Source organism: Pituophis catenifer, unplaced genomic scaffold (assembly GCF_029215685.1).
Source record: "Pituophis catenifer annectens isolate HBS135680 unplaced genomic scaffold, rPitCat1.0.hap2 SCAF_10, whole genome shotgun sequence".
Lineage (NCBI taxonomy): Eukaryota > Metazoa > Chordata > Lepidosauria > Squamata > Colubridae > Pituophis > Pituophis catenifer.
Window position 1 is genome coordinate 19,754,621 of NW_027256890.1, and position 19,568 is coordinate 19,774,188.

The 19,568-nt window shown below is 47.5% G+C and overlaps 1 protein-coding gene across 1 annotated transcript; it reads left to right on the forward strand.

Moving 5' to 3' along the window:
• Positions 1 to 842: 842 nt before the first annotated feature.
• Positions 843 to 18,387, forward strand: DCST1 (DC-STAMP domain containing 1). Its single transcript, XM_070950268.1, has 16 exons — positions 843 to 906; positions 1,273 to 1,398; positions 1,696 to 1,770; positions 2,285 to 2,413; positions 3,736 to 3,875; positions 5,079 to 5,250; positions 7,099 to 7,242; positions 7,797 to 7,918; positions 8,115 to 8,275; positions 9,700 to 9,799; positions 10,087 to 10,182; positions 11,462 to 11,588; positions 13,226 to 13,342; positions 14,533 to 14,675; positions 16,342 to 16,455; positions 18,142 to 18,387. Exons 1-16 carry the CDS (start codon positions 843 to 845, stop codon positions 18,385 to 18,387), a joined length of 2,076 nt encoding a protein of 691 aa, XP_070806369.1.
• The last annotated feature ends 1,181 nt before the right edge of the window (positions 18,388 to 19,568 follow it).

The window sequence follows — 19,568 nt, forward strand, 5'->3', positions numbered from 1 at the left end:
ATCGGCTTCCGGCCGGCTTCTAGCCCCACCCCTTAATCTGCCTCTGTTTTGCATTGACTCCACCCACCGGTTGCTAGATTGATTTTTCTCTGGGCCCTTTAGCTCCACCCATATTTGCTCTGGCTCCACCCCTCAGCGGAGTCTTTCTTAGCTCTCTTCTAGCCCCACCCACAGCCCTCCCTGGCTCCTCCCATCACTTGTGCCAACAGGCTCCACCCCTTTTCTACCTTCACTTCTTCGACGCCGGGTTCGTGCCCCGAATTTGGACTCTCGTCGCCCCCCCTCCTCGCTGCCCCAAAGTCTGACATATTCAACGCTGCAAGATTCACAACATTAGCCAAAAGCGATCCGTGGCTGCCCTGCCCTCTTAATCTAGTCAAATCCATCAACTCTTTGCTACTTGAATGGGAGAGAAAGGGACGGGAGATCGCTGGGTGGTGCCCCTTCCACATTCATTCCTCCTGGTCGCACAGACGTAGAGTTTGGATGGCTCAATTTTCTAGGAACCGTGCAACGTGGGGAGAGATCTTCCACAAATCTAACCACCAACTCCCCGCATGCCGAAATGTAGCAGATCAGGCTAAACAGCTCCTTTTCCCTGACATGCTAGTTTTCTCGCTGCGGGGAACTGGGCCTATTTTGATAAAGCAGCCCCTTGTATGATTCTAGCTCGAATTACAATATAGAACATCCTCATATAACTGTTGCTTCTGTGACATCAGCCTTCTAATAAAGACTTTGCCGGAATTGATCCGGTTTTCTAGAATGTTTCAAAGGTGAATTTGAATTTCTGGCTTCGCGGGGGGCTTTGAATCGGTCCAGCCAGCCTTCGAACCACAGATATGGGAGGGAAATATCGGAGGCTGAAAAGGCAGAAAGAGAAGCATTTCAAGTCGCCCAACACGAGTGAGTCGAGAGAGAGAACAAAATATGATTTCACAGACCCGATTTAGCGGGGAAGAAAACCGGCCTCCAAGGCTCTAGTCCTCAAGAGAACGTTGAGTAGCAGATCCAACCTTCGGGGGGGGGGGGTCAAAAGGAAATGAAATACGGTGATGAGAGATGATAGAGAAAGATGATAGATAGTTAGAAGATAGATAGATAGATAGATAGATAGATAGATAGATAGATAGATAGATAGATAGAATTAAATGCATTCCATACCCTGCTCAAATATGCATCTAATCTCCAATGTAAAGAAAATCCGGATAAATTTTAAATACTGTTTTAAATCTGCCTTCTGACGGTGTCATTTTCCCCCCTTCTGCTCAGCCCTGAAGCGCTTCCTGAGTTCTTTCTTACCCCAAATCTTCGTTTCCTTCCTGTGGAGTGAACCTGACGAATTTCGACCTACCAAGTTTTTTCTCGGGGCTGGACTCGGGATATTATTTGCGTTGAGTAAGTCCCAGAACCCGTGGCGAGCCGGGAGAGAAAATACACACGCACCAAGAAAAAAAAAAAAAAAAAACCAGGTTGATGCCTGTATAGAAAACAGTCGAATCTATCGCTCAATTGCTGGAATTCTCAATAAATCTTGTTAAAGAAAACCCCGAGAATCTGGCTTTGAAAAAGAATCATTTTTGACGCTGCCGGGGGTGGGAGCGGGGGAATAAAATCAGACACCTGCTGCCTTTCTCTCCCACCCACCCCCCCTTCAACGATTGTTCTTAAAATCTAGAATTCTTGGTTCCCCAGGTCTTGCCAAAATCCTGATTTTTCCCATGACCATCCGGGAACAGACGAAAATCGAATTGTTGGCTGGCATGGCAGGTAAGAACTGGCTTCGGAAGAGAAAGCAAGATCCCGGCAGAGAGAGAAAAAAAATAGGGGGGAAGTTTTCCTCACCCCCTCCTCGCCAGATTAACAGAGTTGGACCTTGGAGGTCATCTAGTCCAGTGACGGCTAACCTTTTGGCCATCGCGTGCCAAAAGCGGGGGTAGTGTGTGGGGGGGGAGTCGTGCGCATGCATGCCCACATCCATAATTCAATGCACCCCACCCTCTGTGCTTCCTCCCCACTTTTGGCACGTGATGGCACGGTAGGTCTGTTTTTTGCCCTCCCCAGGCACCCGAGATTTTCTTGGCGTCTGGGGAGGGCAAAAACTGCCTTCCCCAGCTTCCCGGAGGCCCTCCAGAGGCTGGAAATGCATTTTTTTCCCCCTTCCTCTTCTTTCTTTCCACACTTCTTTATTATAACCGTTTTCCTATCTATTCTACCAGATATTATGGGCAACCAGGGGTGCCATCCGGCAAGGTTCTGACAGGTTGTGCCCTCTTTTCTCCAGGCGTGGCGGCCGTCGGATGGGGCGTCTCTCCGCAATTCCGTTGCGCCAGCCTCTTGGTGGTTCCCAAATTCCTGGGAAAGGAAGGACGGCTTTATATTCTCACGTACATGTTAGCCACTGTCTACGACGGTACCGAGATTTTTATTCACTTTACGGGACGATATCCTGCCTTTGTGGTCTTTTTAACCAGCTCAAAAGCTACAAACATATCTAACTCTCCTTCCTCCTCCTATTTTCCCCTCCTACAATAATCCTAGAACTCCCAATCTCCTGGTGATTGGCCCAAAGTCACCTGGTTTTCAGGCCTAAGGTGGGACTAGAACTCCCCGTCTCCTGGTGATTGGCTCAAAGTCACCCAGCTGGCTTTCATGCCTAAAGTGAAACTAGAACTCACCATCTCCTAGTGATTGGCCCAAAGTCACCTGGTTTTCAGGCCTAAGGCGGGACTAGAACTCCCAGTCTCCTGGTGATTGAGTCACCCAGCAGGTTTTCATGCCTAAAGTGGGACTAGAACTCCCAGTCTCCTGGTGATTGGCCCGAAGTCACCCAGCTGCCTTTCATGCCTAAGGCGGGATTAGAACTCCCAGTCTCCTGGTGATTGGCCCGAAGTCACCCAGCTGGCTTTTGTGTCTAAGGTGGGACTAGAACTCCCAGTCTCCTAGTGATTGGCCCAAAGTCACCCAGCTTGATTCTTAAATGATGGAAACAGACTTTCTTTAAGATGGATTTGCTGCCCAGAAACTGATCAGAATTGCGAAGTCTATTTTATATATTCATTTTTCTTTTCTTTTTCTCTTTCTGTCCTTCTGTTCCTAAACGGGGGAAAAAGATTTTAAAAGGGAAAAAAAAAACCAAGGAGGAAAATTTCCACATTAAACGCCGAAGGCCATTTATCCTGCAATTGCCCTCTGAAATTGTACCTCTCTATGCAAACGTCAGATATAAATAGAGAGAGACACTCAGTTCTAAAAAAAGAATATTATAACATGCAATATTTTTATGAGCGTCCTTTTTAAGCTGCGATTGTCGCATCGAGCCACTAGAGGGCAGCATTAAACTCCCCCTTTGGGATGTTTTAATATTGTATTTAAATTTGTCGGGGCCAAAATTATTTAATTTGATTTTATTCTATTTTTTAAATTTTGTATTGTATGTGTTTTTATTGTCTGGCTGTGCACCGCCCTGAGTCCTTCGGGAGTAGGGCGGTATAGAAATCTAATAAATAATAAAATAATAATAATAATATTTTTTGGAGGGAGATAGTTCCACGCTCAGCCACCGGAGGGCAGCATTTCCTCACTTTTGATAATAGCGTGGCTGCTTTTTTCCTTCCCTTTTCAGCTTCAATTGCCAATGTGGACTAGCGCCTTTTCTGTCCCTCAACTTGGAAAATTTGGAACCTCTGGTCCCCCCTATTCTATCGTCTTCTTTTTCTCTATCCCCCTTGGCAGGCCCGGTGGCAAATATTCGGCACAATCTCGGGGAAGTGGTGCGATCCATCAGCTGCACGGTGGAATTACAGATTGAAAACTCCAAAAAAGCGTGGAAAATTTCCTTGGCGCCGATGCGGAAAATCCTCAAAGACATGGTGGTGAGAATAACACGGCGTGGAGGCTTGCCAAGGGGCTAGTCCTCTTGAGGGGCGGTTTATTAAAAGGCCGGAGGAGAATTGTAATTCCACGAAAGAGCTTTAATGCCATTTCCGTAACTTGCGGCTCATCTTTAAATTTCAAAATGATGAAGTAGATTAGATTTGATTAGTTGGAAGGGACCTTGTAGGTCATCTAGTCCAACCCCCTCAATAATAAATAGTAGTAAATAGTAAATCCATTGGTGCCAATTTAGCTGCCTGTTATGGGTTTTGGAGTTCCATCTGCTATTAAAATGCTGTTTGGAGGCTCATTTTAGTGTATTTGTTTATTTATTTATTTATTTATTTATTTATTTATTTATTATTCAAATTTCTATACCGCCCTTCTCCTTTCGGACTCAGGGCGATGAACAGCCAAAATAAAACATTTATACATAAAGTACGATTAAAAATAGATTTAAAATAATTAAATTTGGCCCATAGTTTAAAATTTATCAATTTAAAATCCATCTCAAAATTTAAAATCAACCATAAAATCATAAAATCAAGAGAGACCGGCTAACTGAAAGAGATGAGTTTTTAGGGCATTGTAGCCTGAATTAAATAAAATCCAGTATTAATTTTCCTTTTTATGGTAAAAGGGCACATTAAAGAATTAACATCTTGATTTTTGATTATTATCTGCCCAGCATGCTCGGTGGGCCGAGTATACTTCCTTTATATCTGCATGATTTAACATGTTATTTCAACCTTAGCAACTTTAAGATGAGTGGACTTCAACTCCCAGAATCCCCCAGCCACCACGCCGACAGAGGAATTCTGGGAATTGAGGTCCACCCATCTTAAAGTTTTGCCAGGGTTAAGAAACACGGATTTTAGACAATAATAATAATAATAATAATAATAATAATAATAATAATAATAATAATAATAATAATAATAATAATAATAATAATTTTATTTCTATACCGCCCTTCTCCCGAAGGACTCAGGGCAGTGTACAGCCTATTTAAAAACAAGATAAACATCAATTTAAAATAATTTTAAAAATATTAAATAAATTGGCTGCTGTGTCCAAAGCTGGTCGTGCAAAGAGGCAACGCAGGGAGAAAGATCTTCCCAGCGTAGGTTTCTAGTCCTCATGAAGTTACTCGGCTCGCCAGGGGCTTCTGCTTTGGCTCTCACGGCTGTTTTCCAACGCAGAGAAGTGGGAAGACTTTGAGAAGCGAGTCCCAAAATATCTCACGCTCCTTCACGGAGCTGAACAAGCAAGTGACGAGCCGAGCCGGCACGGAGAGCCGATTGGTGCGCGAAGCTGAAGGGAGCGCCTCGACGCAGGAAGTCTACGAGGCGAAGACGCGGATGCGTTGCAAAAGTAAGAAGTTTCGGCTGAGATTTCAAACCCCCAGAGCTGGCATGTCTAAATATGGGCAGCTTTAAGACTCAACTCCCAGAATTCCTTAGCCGGCTCACCGTCTCCTGGTGATTGGCCCAAAGTCACCTGGTTTTCAGGTCTAAGGTAGGACTAGAACTCACCGTCTCCTGGTGATTGGCTCAAAGTCACCCAGCTGGCTTTCATGGCTAAGGTGGGACTAGAACTCACCGTCTCCTGGTGATTGGCTCAAAGTCACCCAGCTGGCTTTCAGGTCTAAGGTAGGACTAGAACTCACCGTCTCCTGGTGATTGGCTCAAAGTCACCCAGCTGGCTTTCATGGCTAAGGCGGGACTAGAACTCCCAGTCTCCTGGTGATTGGCTCAAAGTCACCCAGCTGGCTTTCATGCTTATGGCGGGACTAGAACTCACCGTCTCCTGGTAATTGGCCCAAAGTCATCTGGTTTTCAGGTCTAAGGTAGGACTAGAACTCACCGTCTCCTGGTAATTGGCCCAAAGTCACCTGGTTTTCAGGTCTAAGGTGAGACTAGAACTCACCGTCTCCTGGTGATTGGCCCAAAGTCACCTGGCTTTCATGTCTAAGGTGAGACTAGAACTCACCGTCTCCTGGTGATTGGCCCAAAGTCACCTGGTTTTCAGGTCTAAGGTAGGACTAGAACTCCCTGTCTCCTGGTGATTGGCCCAAAGTCACCTGGTTTTCAGGTCTAAGGTGAGACTAGAACTCACCGTCTCCTGGTGATTGGCCCAAAGTCACCTGGCTTTCAGGTCTAAGGTGAGACTAGAACTCACCGTCTCCTGGTGATTGGCCCAAAGTCACCTGGCTTTCATGTCTAAGGTGAGACTAGAACTCACCGTCTCCTGGTGATTGGCCCAAAGTCACCTGGTTTTCAGGCCTAAGGCGGGACTAGAACTCCCTGTCTCCTGGTGATTGGCCCAAAGTCACCTGGTTTTCATGTCTAAGGTGAGACTAGAACTCACCGTCTCCTGGTGATTGGCTCAAAGTCACCCAGCTGGCTTTCATGCTTATGGCGGGACTAGAACTCACCGTCTCCTGGTAATTGGCCCAAAGTCATCTGGTTTTCAGGTCTAAGGTAGGACTAGAACTCACCGTCTCCTGGTAATTGGCCCAAAGTCACCTGGTTTTCAGGTCTAAGGTGAGACTAGAACTCACCGTCTCCTGGTGATTGGCCCAAAGTCACCTGGCTTTCATGTCTAAGGTGAGACTAGAACTCACCGTCTCCTGGTGATTGGCCCAAAGTCACCTGGTTTTCAGGTCTAAGGTAGGACTAGAACTCACCGTCTCCTGGTGATTGGCCCAAAGTCACCTGGCTTTCATGTCTAAGGTGAGACTAGAACTCACCGTCTCCTGGTGATTGGCCCAAAGTCACCTGGTTTTCATGTCTAAGGTGAGACTAGAACTCACCGTCTCCTGGTGATTGGCCCAAAGTCACCTGGTTTTCATGTCTAAGGTGAGACTAGAACTCACCGTCTCCTGGTGATTGGCCCAAAGTCACCCAGCTGGCTTTCAGGCCTAAGGCAGGTCTAGAACTCACCGTCTCCTGGTGATTGGCTCAAAGTCACCTGGTTTTCAGGCCTAAGGCGGCACTAGAACTCCCCGTCTCCTGGTGATTGGCTCAAAGTCACCTGGCTTTCATGCCTAAGGTGGGGCTAGAACTCCCCGTCTCCTGGTGATTGGCCCAAAGTCACCCAGCCGGCTTTCGTGCCTGAAGCTGGACTAGAAGGGAATGGGTTTTCCAAACTTCCTTCGCTTGGGGAGATTTGAACCCTCAAACTCTTGGGGAAAATGTGGGGATTCCTCCTTCCTTGCAGGTATCATCCAGCAGGCCGTCAAGCGTTGTCAAACCTGGTTCCAGACCAAACATCAGTCTTGCATGAAGACGATCGCCGTGCCCCTGGTCAACCACCTGCTCTGCATTCCCATGAAATTCAGCTTCCTTTGCCATTTGGCCAAAGGCGAGTGACTTCCCCGCAGCTAGAAAGCTAGCTTTTGCGAGGAAAAACCACTCATCGGGAATTCCTTCCCTACCTTTCCACCTGCAAGGACCTTGGAAACGGGTGTGAAGCCATCCTGCCAAGCGGTACAGTCTTACCCAGACTCCCCTCCTTCTCTCCCTCCCTCCCTTGGAAAATATATATATATATATATATATATATTTGCAACCTGGCTCGCTTGCTCGATCTCGTCATTCCCCTCCCTCCTCTCTCTCTTGTGTTGTTTTGTTTTAATGTGTTTAAAATAAAAAACTTTTTAAATTAAAAAAAAAAGAAAAAAAAAAGGAAAAGCAAAATATTTATTTTTTGCAACCTGGCTCGCTTGCTCGATCTCGTCATTCCCCTCCCTCCTCTCTCTCTTGTGTTGTTTTGTTTTAATGTGTTTAAAATAAAAAACTTTTTAAATTTAAAAAAAAAGAAAAAAAAAGGAAAAGCAAAATATTTATTTTTGCAACCTGGCTCGCTTGCTCGATCTCGTCATTCTCCTCCCTCCACTCTCTCTCTGTCTCCTGCAGTGATGAACACGTGGTGCCGGGACAAGATCCCCGTGGAAGGCAACTTTGGGCAAACGTACGACCGGGTGAATGGCTCGGTGGACAATTTAAACCAAGATTTCACAGCCAGCGTTGTCATCCAGGTCTGTCGGATAGATCAAGGTTTGTTGAACCTGGTCTGAGCAATTCGTGATGTATCTCATTCGGGGTGGGGTGGGGGGGAAAGGGCAACAGACAGGCAGTCCTGGACTTACGACTGTTTGTTTAGTGACCGTCCAAAAAGGACTGTGTTTCACACTTACGACCCTCCCTCCGTTTTCCTTCTCCCCCCCCCCCCAGGAAGAGCAGCAAGAGATGCTGGTGGGGGCGAACCTGTCTTCCCACAAACACCTGGTGGACAACGTCAACGAGCAGCTCTACCAGAGTGGCAAAGAGCTGGGCACGGCCCTCACCCTCACCCGGGCTCTCCTCTCCTGCATGTTCCTCCTGGTTTTCGCCTCGTGAGTCGAAGGGTGGGCGAAGGGTAGGGGGCTCTGACCTGCGTTATCTATCTATCTATCTATCTATCTATCTATCTATCTATCTATCATCTATTTCTCTCTCTCGTCTCTATTTATTTATCTATTTTTGTCTCTCTATCATCTATCTATCTATCTATCTATCTATCTATCTATCTATCTATCTATCTATCATCTATCTATCTATCTATCTATCTATCTATTTCTCTCTCTCTCTCTTGTCTCTATTTATTTATCTATTTTTGTCTCTCTATCATCTATCTATCTATCTCTCTCTCTCTCTCTCTCTCTCTCCTGTCTCTATTTATTTATCTATTTTTGTCTCTCTATCATCTATCTATCTATCTATCTATCTATCTATCTATCTATCTATCTATCTATTTCTCTCTCTCTCTCTTGTCTCTATTTATCTATTTTTGTCTCTCTATCATCTATCTATCTATCTCTCTCTCTCTCTCTCTCTTGTCTCTATTTATCTATTTTTGTCTCTCTATCATCTATCTATCTCTCTCTCTCTCTCTCTCTCTCTCTCTCTTGTCTCTATTTATTTATCTATTTTTGTCTCTCTATCATCTATCTATCTATTTTTGTTTCTCTCTTTATCTATCTACATCTATCTATCTCTTTCTTTCTTTCTCTTCCTTCCTTCCTTCCTCCATCCCTCCCTCCTTCACCTCCCTCATTCCCCTCCCTTTATTTCGTTCCTTCCTTCCTCCCTCCTTCCTCCCTCCCCTCCCTCCTTGCTTGCTTGCTTCCCTGTCCTTCCTTCTTTTCTTCCTTCCTTCCTTCTTTTTTCTCCCTTCCTTCCTTCCTTCTTTCTCTTTTCTTCCCTCTTTCCTACCTTTTTTCTTCCTTTCTTCTTTCTTCGTTCTTCATTCTTCTTTCTTTCTTCTTTCTCTTTTCTTCCTTCCTTCCTTTCCTTTCTTTTTCTTTTCTTTCTTTCTTTCTTCTTTCTTTCTTTTTTCTTCCTTCCTTCTTTATTTCCTTTCTTCCTTCTTTCTTTCTCTTTTCTTCCTTCCTTCTTTCCTTCCTTTTTTCTTTTTCTTCTTTCTTTCTTCCCTGCTTCTTTCCTTCCTTCCTTCTTTCTTCCTTCCTTCCTTTTTTCTTCCTTCTTTCCTTTTCCTTCCTTCTTTCTTTCTTTCCTTCTTTCTTCTTCCTCCTTCCTTCCTTCTTCTTTCTTTCTTTCTTTCTTTCTTTCTTTCTTTCTTGTTCTTTCTTTCTCTTTCTTTCTTTCTTTCTCTCTCTCTCTCTGCCTGCCTTTCTTTTTCTTTCTTTCTTTCTTTCTTTCTTTCTTTCTTTCTTTCTTTCTTTCTTTCTTTCTTTCTTTCTTTCTTTCTTTCTTTCTTTCTTTCTTTCTTTCCCCTTGCTGAGAGAAGTTTCCGTGCGTGCCTCCTTCTCTTTCCCAGGGCTTATTCCTACACCAACAAATACAACGAAGACATCCGTTTCGATAACCTCTATGTCTCCCGTTACTTCCGGCAGATTGACGCAAGACGCCGCAAACAGGTGAATGAGGCTGGGTGTGTGTGTGTGTGTGTGGAATGGGGGGGTTGGCGAGGGGGAGACATTAGAGAGGTGGGCCAAGGGTCCCAGAAACCTGTGCATGTGGGTTTGTTGGGAGGGATCGCATCCATCCCTCTAATGGAACCTCCAGCACCAGCAGCAGTCTATCTTGAAGTCTCCGATGCAAAAAAAAGGCTGGCGGCAAAGAGAGTTTTTGTAGTTTGGTAGTTCAGCTTCAGGGGGGGCTCTGTGTCCCCTTTCCCCCCCCCTCCCCGCCCCCAAATGTGCAGAGAAAGCGGACTCTTCTGCCCCTGCGCCGTGCGGAGGAGAGCCGGATCATCGACCCCCTGCGCCTGGCCTTCCAGCCAGCGGAGACCAAGAGTGTGGTTAGTGCCAGCGGGAGGGGGGGCACAGGGAGGTGGGGGGAGGTGGGGAGAGGTGGAGAGGGCAAGGGGGAAGGGGGTGGGTGGGTGGTCCCTGATGACCCTATGGGTGAGAGCAAAGGCCAGAGATCGCCCTCTGCATTCATTCTCAGTGTTCATAATTTCAGATCTCAGCTGACTATTCATCCCCTCCCATCCTTCTTTCCTTCCTTCCTTCCTTCCTTCCTTCCTTCCTTCCTTCCTTCCTTCCCTCACTCCCTGCATTACATCCATACTTCTTCTTTCCTCCCTCCCCTTTACTTCTTTCTTCCATCCTTTCCTTTCTCTTTTCCTTCCTTCCTTCCTTCCTCCTTCCTCCCTTCCCTTTACTTTTTCTTTCCATCCACTTTCCTCTTTTCCTTCTTCCCTCTCATTCCTTCCTGACTCACTCCCTTTATGTTTCCCTTCTTTCCTTCTTCCTTTTACTTTTCCTCCTATCCTTTCCTTTTTCTCCTTTCCTTTCCTTCCTTCCTTTCCTTCCTTCCTCCCTCCCTCCCTCCCTTTACTTTTTCCTTTCTTTCCTCCTTTTTGCTTGTTCCTCCTATTATTTCCTCCTTCCTTTCTTCCTTCCCTGTCCTTCCATTCCTCCCTCTTTCCTTCCTCCCTCCCTTCCCTTTCCTTTTTCTTGCCATCCTCTTTTCTCTTTTCCTTCTTCCCTCTCATTCCTTCCTTCCTCACTCACTCACTTTATTTTTCCCTTCTTTCCTTCTTCCTTTTATTTTTCCTCCTATCCTTTCCTTCCTTCCTTTCCTCCCTCCTTTCCATCCTTTTCTCTTTGTCTTTTCCTCCCTCCCTTTACTTTTTCCTTTCTTCCTTCCTCCTTTTCACTTGTTCCTCCTATTATTTCCTTTCTTCCTTCCCTGTCCTTCCATTCCTCCCTCTTTCCTTCCTCCTCCCTTCCCTTTACTTTTTCTTGCCATCCTCTTTTCTCTTTTCCTTCTTCCCTCTCATTCCTTCCTTCCTCACTCACTTTATTTTTCCCCTTCTTTCCTCTTTTATTTTTCCTCCTATCCTTTCCTTCCTTCCTTTCCTCCCTCCTTTCCATCCTTTTCTCTTTGTCTTTCCCTCCCTCCCTCCCTCCCTTTACTTTTTCCTTTCTTTCTTCCTCCTTTTCGCTTGTTCCTCCCTATTTTTTCCCCCTTCCTTCCTTCCTTGCCTCCTTCCCTGTCCTTCCATTCCTCCCTCTTTCTCTCTCTCTTCCCTTTCTTCTCTGCTCTTTCCAACCCACTCACCCCCTCCCCAGTTCCTGGAGCTGCTGGGCTGCCTTCCCCCCCTGGTCTTCCTGCTGATGGCGTGTGCCCTGGACTCCCTGCTCTTCACCATCTTCAGCACCATCCGAAATCATTCCTTCATTCAGTATTCCTTCCGCAGTGAGTGCCGACCTCTGACCCCTGCCCCACCCTCCTTGGATGAATCCGCACCCTGGTCTGGAAGGGCAGCCGGTTCCCCTCTTCTCCCCCCCCCTTCCGCCCCACTCCAATGGCCCAGCCCTCAGTCCTTGGGCAGAGGAGAAATCGAATTCACACCCAAGGACGATTTCGTTTAATGCAATGAATTGAGATCAGTGGGGAAGGTAGAACGGTCGGGAGGGACCTCGGAGGTCATTTAGTCCAACCACATGCCCAGGCAGGAAATCCTTGACCGTTTCAGACAAATTATTGTCCAGTTTCCTGTTGAAAGCCCCTGGAAGGAAGGAAGGAAGGAAGGAAGGAAGGAAGGAAGGAAGGAAGGAAGGAAGGAAGGAAGGAAGGAAGGAAGGAAAAATGATGGGAGGGAGGGAGGAAAGAAGGAAGGAAGGAAGGAACGGACGAAGGAAAGAAGGAAGGAAAGGACTAAGGAAGGAAGGAAGGAAAAATGATGGGAGGGAGGAAGGAAGGAAGAAAGAAAGAATGGGAAGGAAGGAGGGAGGAAAAATGGGAGGGAGGGAGGAAAAGGAAGGAAGGAAGGAGGAAGGAAGGAAGGAAGGAAGGAAGGAAGGAAGGAAGGAAGGAAGGAAGGAAAGGACTAAGGAAGGAAGGAAGGAAAAATGATGGGAGGAAGGGAGGAAAGAAGGAAGGAAGGAAGGAAAAGACTAAGGAAGGAAGGAAGGAAAAATGATGGGAGGGAGGGAGGAAAGAAGGAAGGAAGGAAGGAACGGACTAAGGAAAGAAGGAAGGAAAGGACTAAGGAAGGAAGGAAGGAAAAATGATGGGAGGGAGGAAGGAAGGAAGAAAGAAAGAATGGGAAGGAAGGAGGGAGGAAAAATGGGAGGGAGGGAGGAAAAGGAAGGAAGGAAAGAAGGAAGGAAGAAGGAAGGAGGAAGGAAGAAGGAAGGAAGGAAGGAAAGAAGGAAGGAAAGGACTAAGGAAGGAAGGAAAAATGATGGGAGGGAGGGAGGAAAGAAGGAAGGAACGGACTAAGGAAAGAAGGAAGGAAAGGACTAAGGAAGGAAGGAAAAATGATGGGAAGGAGGAAGGAAGGAAGAAAGAAAGAATGGGAAGGAAGGAGGGAGGAAAAATGAGAGGAAGGAAGGAAGGAAGGAAGGAAGGAGACAGAGGAGGAAGGGAGAAAAGAAGGAAGAGTAGCAGATTAGCAGAATTGGGACCTTGGAGGCCTTCTAATCCAACCCCCTAGGAGGGAGGGAGGGAAGGAAGGAAAAAGAAAGAAAGAACAGAAGGAAGGAAGGAAGAAAAAGGAAGGAAGGAAAAGAAAGAAAGAAAGAAGGAAGGAAAGGAAGAAAGAAAGAAAGAAAGAAAGAAAGAAAGAAAGAAAGAAAGAAAGAAAAGGAAAGGAAGAAAGAAAGAAAAGCAGAATAACAGAGTTGGGAGGGTCATCAGAGGTCTTCTAGTCCAACCCCCTTCAGTCTCTTCTTGAAAACCTTCCAGTGTTGGAAAGTGCCAGACTGGGAGACCCGAATTCAAATCCCACCCGCCTCCACTCAACCCTAGGGATGACTTTGAGGCCAGGCTGAGAAACTCTGGTTTAACCAAAGCTGGCTTAACCAAACCTTCCCCTGCCTTCCACGCAGGCAGCCACCACTTGGAAGTCAAGGTTGGCGGACAAACCATGATGGCCCGTCTCCTCCGGAGCACCATCGGGGCCCTGAACACGTCCTCCGAAATGGTGATGGAGACCAACAACCTGCGTAAGGGCGGGGGGTCACCTGGCCCCAGAGCGGGGAAGGGGACGGCTTCTGTTCAGCCAATCAGATGTTTTCAAGGGTGGGTTTTGCTGCTAGACTTCCTCTGCTGCTGGAGGCTCTACAACAAAGGTGGCATTTTTGAGATGGATGGGCTTCAATTGCCAGAACTCCCCAGTCAGCATGGGAGGACTCCAACACCCAGAATCCCCCACCAACATGGGCAGTTTCGATTCCCCAAATTCCCAGGCCAGAATGAGAGGACTCCAACTCCCAGAATCCCCCAGCCAGCGTATGAGGACTCCAACACCCAGAATCCCCCAGCCAGAATATGAGGACTCCAACTCCCAGAATCCCCCACCAACATGGGCAGTTTCGATTCCCCAAATTCCCAGGCCAGAATGAGAGGACTCCAACTCCCAGAATCCCTCAGCCAGCATATGAGGACTCCAACACCCAGAATCCCCCAGCCAGAATATGAGGACTCCAACACCCAGAATCCCCCAGCCAGAATATGAGGACTCCAACTCCCAGAATCCCTCAGCCAACATGGGTGGATTCCAATACCCAGAATCCCTCAGCCAGCATATGAAGACTCCAAATCGCAGAATCCCCCAGCCAGCACAGGTGGACTCCAAATCCCAGAATCCCTCAGCCAGCATATGAGAATTCCAACTCCCAGAATCCCTCAGCCAGCAAATGAGGACTCCAACTCCCAGAATCCCTCAGCCAGCATGGGAGGACTCCAACTCCCAGAATCCCTCAGCCAGCATATTAGGACTCCAACTCCCAGAATCCCCCAGCCAGCATATTAGGACTCCAACTCCCAGAATCCCCCAGCCAGCATATGAGGACTCCAACTCCCAGAATCCCCCAGCTAGCAAATGAGGACTCCAACTCCCAGAATCCCCCAGCCAGCATATTAGGACTCCAACTCCCAGAATCCCTCAGCCAGAATATGAGGACTCCAACTCCCAGAATCCCTCAGCCAGCATGGGAGGATTCCAACTCCTACGCTAGCTGGAGGAATTCTGGGAGTTGAAGTCCACCCTTCTTAAAACAGCCAAGATTGAGAAACAAACCATGATTGGCTGACTATGATTGGCAGGTTCTAGTTTGTATTCCTCGGTTGAAGGATCTGCAGCCCGGCCGGGCCCCCAGACCCCCCCCCCCCTTTGTGCTTCTACCCTCCCCAGAGTGTCTGCCAGAACCGCGTGGGATGAGCCAGGATGAGTACGCCAAGACCGCCATCCCGCTAGGCGCCCTGGTGATGCTATGTTTCCTGCAAGTCTACGTTTTCCGTCTCCGGAGGGTCATCGCCGCCTTCTATTTCCCCAAGGTGGGAGGTGGCGAATAGATCGGGGTCGCCCTCCCAGGTTTGCCCCTCAAAGCCCCCTCCCCCCCCCCAAAAGGGGGGGAAAGGGCCTGACTGGAGCAGACAGGCCGAAATGACGGGGTGCTGGGTGCAAAAATTGGGGGTGAGAATTGAGGGTTGCAAAATTTACATCCATTGGTGTCTGTATGTCTATAGAGGGGGCAGAGTTCAACTCCCATAATCCCCCGCTTCACCATTCAGTTCCCAGAATCCCCATGCCAGTACGGGTGGACTACAACTCCCAGAATCTCCCACCCAGTGTGAGTGGACTACAACTCCCAGAATCTCCCACCCAGTGAGAGTGGACTACAACTCCCAGAATCCCCGTGCAAGCATGGGTGGACTACAACTCCAGAATCCCCCAGCTAGCATGGTGGAACTACAGCTCCCAAAACACCCAGTCAGCCTGAATGGACTACAAGTCCCAGAATCCCCCAGCTAGTATGGGTGGACTACAACTCCAGAATTCCCCAGCCAGCACAGGTGGAACTACAACTCCCCAAAACCCATAGCCGGCATGGATAGACTACAACTCCCCGAATCTCCCAGCCAGCATGGGTGGACTACAATTCCCAGAACCTTGCAACCAGCACAGGTGGACTACAACTCCCAGAATTCCCCAGCCAGCATGGGTGAACTAGAACTCCCAGAGTCTCCCAACTAACATTGGTACTGTAGATTTCAACTCCCAGAATCCCCCAGTCAGCATGGGTGGACTATAATTCCCCAAATCTCCTAGTCAGCATGGATGGACTAGAACTCCCAGAATGCCCCAGTCAATGGTGTATTAGAACTCCCAGAATCTCCCAGCCAGCCTGGGTGGACTAGAACTTCCAGAATCCCCCAGTCAGCAATGGTGGACTAGAACTCCCAGAATCCCCCAGTCAGCAATGGTGGACTAGAACTCCCAGAATCCCCTAGTCAGCATGGGTGGACTACAATTCCCCAAATCCCCCAGTCTGAACAGGTGAACTAGAACTCCCAGAATTCCCCAGCCAGCATGGGTGAACTAGAACTCCCAGAGTCTCCCAACTAACATTGGTACTGTAGATTTCAACTCCCAGAATCCCCCAGTCAGCATGGGTGGACTATAATTCCCCAAATCTCCTAGTCAGCATGGATGGACTAGAACTCCCAGAATGCCCCAGTCAATGGTGTACTAGAACTCCCAGAATCTCCCAGCCAGCCCGGGTGGACTAGAACTCCCAGAATCCCCCAGTCAGCAATGGTGGACTAGAACTCCCAGAATCTCCCAGCCAGCCTGGTGGACTAGAACTCCCAGAATCCCCCAGTCAGCAATGGTGGACTAGAACTCCCAGAATCCCCCAGTCAGCAATGGTGGACTAGAACTCCCAGACTCCCCCAGCCAGCCCGGGTGGACTATAATTCCCCAAATCCCCCAGTCTGAACAGGTGAACTAGAACTCCCAGAATCCCCCAGCCAGCATGGGTGAACTAGAACTCCCAGAGTCTCCCAGCTAACATTGGTACTGTAGATTTCAACTCCCAGAATCCCCTAGTCAGCACGGGTGGACTACAATTCCCCAAATCCCCCAGTCTGAACAGGTGAACTAGAACTCCCAGAATCCCCTATCCTAGATTTGATCCGTGTTTTTCTCCCGTCCTGACAGCGCGAGAAGAAGCGAATTATCTACCTCTACAACGAGATGTTGCGTCAGCGCATATCTTTCGTGATTGTGCAACGCAAACGCATCATTTTGCGAGCTCGGAGGCGCAAGAGAGTGGTGAGTAAACCCGAGCGTGCCGGCCCTTCGAGGTAGGCCAGGTGAAGAAACCGACCGGAGAAGAAATATCCATTTAAAAAAAAAAAAAAAAAGTGATTCACTCAACAATTCTGGCAAGGAAGGTCGTAAAACGGGGCAGAATTCACTTAATTATCTCCCTTAGTCACAGAAATTTTGGGACTCAACTGCGGTCGTAGGTCGAGGACCACCTATCAGGTAGTCCTCGATTTACGATGATTCATTTAGTGACCATTTGAAGTTACAACGGCTCTGGAAAAAAGCGAGCTAGAGCCGTTTTTCACACTTAACGACCGTTGTAGCATCCCCGCGATCACAGAGTCCAAATTCAGACGCTCGGCCGCTGACTTGTATTTATGACGGTCGCAGGAGTCCCCCCCGTGATCCCCTTTTGGCGACGAGCAAAGTCACCACAGGGGGGGGGCGGGGGGCGGAGAGAGGGGGGGACACACGCTGTATTGACTTAACAACCGTCGGACTAACTTTTAACAAGTGCTGTGATTCACTTTAACGACGGGGGGTGAGAATGGTCGTCAAAACGGAACAAAAACCTGAGCAAGCATCTCACTAAGCCATGGAAATGTGGGGCTCCCTTATGGCCGTAAGCCGAGGACTTCCTGTCCTCTGTCAAACAGCCCCGGATTGACGCTGAGCCAGACCTGTTGACCTTCCGCCGAGTTATTTCCGGATGAATTTCTGCTTCTGCAAATATTTTTGGCACGTGGAGCTCGGCTTCCAGCATGGAGCGGCATTCGAACTCCCAACCCCGCCCTATTTGCTGGCAGGCGGGGGGTTTTTTTTTTTCCCCCTTCCTTTCTCCTTCGGGGCACTCCACCCTCAGGGCAGCCCCAGCCCCGGGACGGATGGGTGTCTCCGTCCTTCGGTCCCCGCAGGGTTGGTTTTCGTGGCCCACCCAAACATTTGGCATCGATGCCCAAATCTGGTTGATTTATTTTATTTATTTTTATTTTATTTTATTTTGAATTTGTATACCGCCCTTCTCCCTGAGGTCTCAGGGCGGTGAACAGCCAAGTAAAAACATCAAATACAAATATTAAAATACAGTTAAAAATATATATAAATTTGGCCCCATTCATTAAAACGATAAACAAAACAATTAAAAACACTTAAAAAGAATTTGACACCCGTTGCCAATTTTCCTTTTCTGGGCCAGTTTAGTCCTTGGGTCACTTTCCAGGCAAATGACTCATACTTACGACGGTGGCAGTGTCCCCGGTGTGTGTGTGTGTGTCACATGATCCCCTTTTGATTCACTTAACAACCAAGCGACTAACTTAACAATCGCGATTCACTTTAACGACTGCGGTAAAACGGGGGGCAAACTCCCTTGAGACCTGTCTCGCTTAGCAACAGGGCTCCATTGCGGTCGTAAGTCGAGCAATTCCACCCCCCCGCCCTGTTTTTTTTTTTTTTTTTTTTTTTTTTTACAAAACGGAAATCCGGAAATGTTATTTTTGACGTCTTTCAGCAAAATCGCCGCTATTTTATTTTTTTTGCAAAGAAGAATTGGCTTCCGGGAAAGCCAACGATATCAAATATTTAATTTTTTTTATTTTTGGTGGAAAAATTATGGGGGATTGCAACAAAAAAAAAAAAAACCCAAGCCCCCCCCCCCATCGGTCTCCTTTTTTTTTTTTTTTTTTTTAGAGAAAGCCGCTGTTGAACCAGATCGGACGCTGGTGTCCCTTCTTGAAACGGTTCCTGATCCGGCGATGCATTCTTTGCAACCGGCCCGAATCCCGCCATTCGTTGACGTGTTCGAATCCCGACTGCGAGACCGTTTACTGCCAGATTTGCTGGAAAGATCTCGGCAAAACTTGTTTTGCCTGCAATCCGGATAATCTGGTTTCGGACGACGAGAGCAGCGACGGAGAAACGGGCTACGCCGATTAAATTGTGGTTTAAATTTTTGTTTTCCGCCTTTGGGTATTAAATGGAGGGTCGAAGTAACAGTAAGGGACCTTGGAGGTCATCTAGTCCACCACCCCCTACTCACACAGGAGATCTACAGGGATTCGAACCACCGACCTTTCTGATCGACAAGCTCAGCGTCTTAGTCCCCGAGCCACCTAGGGAGCCGCTAGTATAGGTCTCCTGGGTGAGCAGGGGGTTGGACTGGATGACCTCCAAGGCCCCGTCCAACTCTGACACTCTTAAATAGGTAGGTCCCTGTTTAGGGTCTTATATAAATTAAGCGACTGCTTATATTATTATTATTATTATTATTATTATTATTATTATTATTATTATTATTATTATTTATTCGATTTGTATACCGCCCTACTCCCAAAGGACTCAGGTAGCTGTGTTAATAACAGGGTGCTTAGACCACTGTACTATCAAGAATAGAGAAGGGCGAGAGGGAAGGAGTAGAGAAGGGAGGGAAAGAAAGAGGAAGGAAGGAAGGAAGGAAAAGAGATGGAGGGAGGGAAGGAAAGAAGGAAGGAATAGGGAGGGAGAGTGGAGAGGAAGGAAGGAAGAAGGGAAGCAAGGAAAGGAGGAAGGAAGACAAAAGACATGGAAGAATGGAAGGGAGAGAGGAGAAAGGGAAGGAAGGAAATAAGAAAGGAATAGAGAAGAGGGAAGAATAGAGAAGGGCGAGAGGGAAGGAGTAGAGAAGGGAGGGAAAGAAAGAAAAAGGAAGGAAGGAAAGAAAAGAGATGGAGGGAGGGAAGGAAAGAAGGAATAGGGAGGGAGAGTGGGGAAGAAGCAAGGAAGAAGGGAAGCAAGGAAAGGAGGAAGGAAGAAAAAAGACATGGAAGAATGGAAGGGAGAGAGGAGAAAGGGAAGGAAGGAAATAAGAAAGGAATAGAGAAGAGGGAAGAATAGAGAAGGGCAAGAGGGAAGGAGTAGAGAAGGGAGGGAAAGAAAGAAAAAGGAAGGAAGGAAGGAAAAGAGATGGAGGGAGGGAAGGAAAGAAGGAAGGAATAGGGAGGGAGAGTGGGAAGGAAGGAAGCAAGGAACCAAGGAAAGGAGGAAGGAAGACAAAAGACATGGAAGAATGGAAGGGAGAAAGGGAAGGAAAGAAGGAAGGAATAGAGAAGAGGGAAGAATAAAGAAGGAAAGAAAGAAAG

Excerpts from the sequence above, each read along its gene's own strand:
- DCST1 (XM_070950268.1), top strand. The coding sequence starts at position 843 with ATGGGAGGGAAATATCGGAGGCTGAAAAGGCAGAAAGAGAAGCATTTC. Across the intron at positions 3,876-5,078 it reads AAATCCTCAAAGACATGGTG|AGAAGTGGGAAGACTTTGAG; the intron begins GTGAGAATAACA and ends TTTCCAACGCAG. Across the intron at positions 13,343-14,532 it reads GATGGAGACCAACAACCTGC|AGTGTCTGCCAGAACCGCGT; the intron begins GTAAGGGCGGGG and ends TACCCTCCCCAG.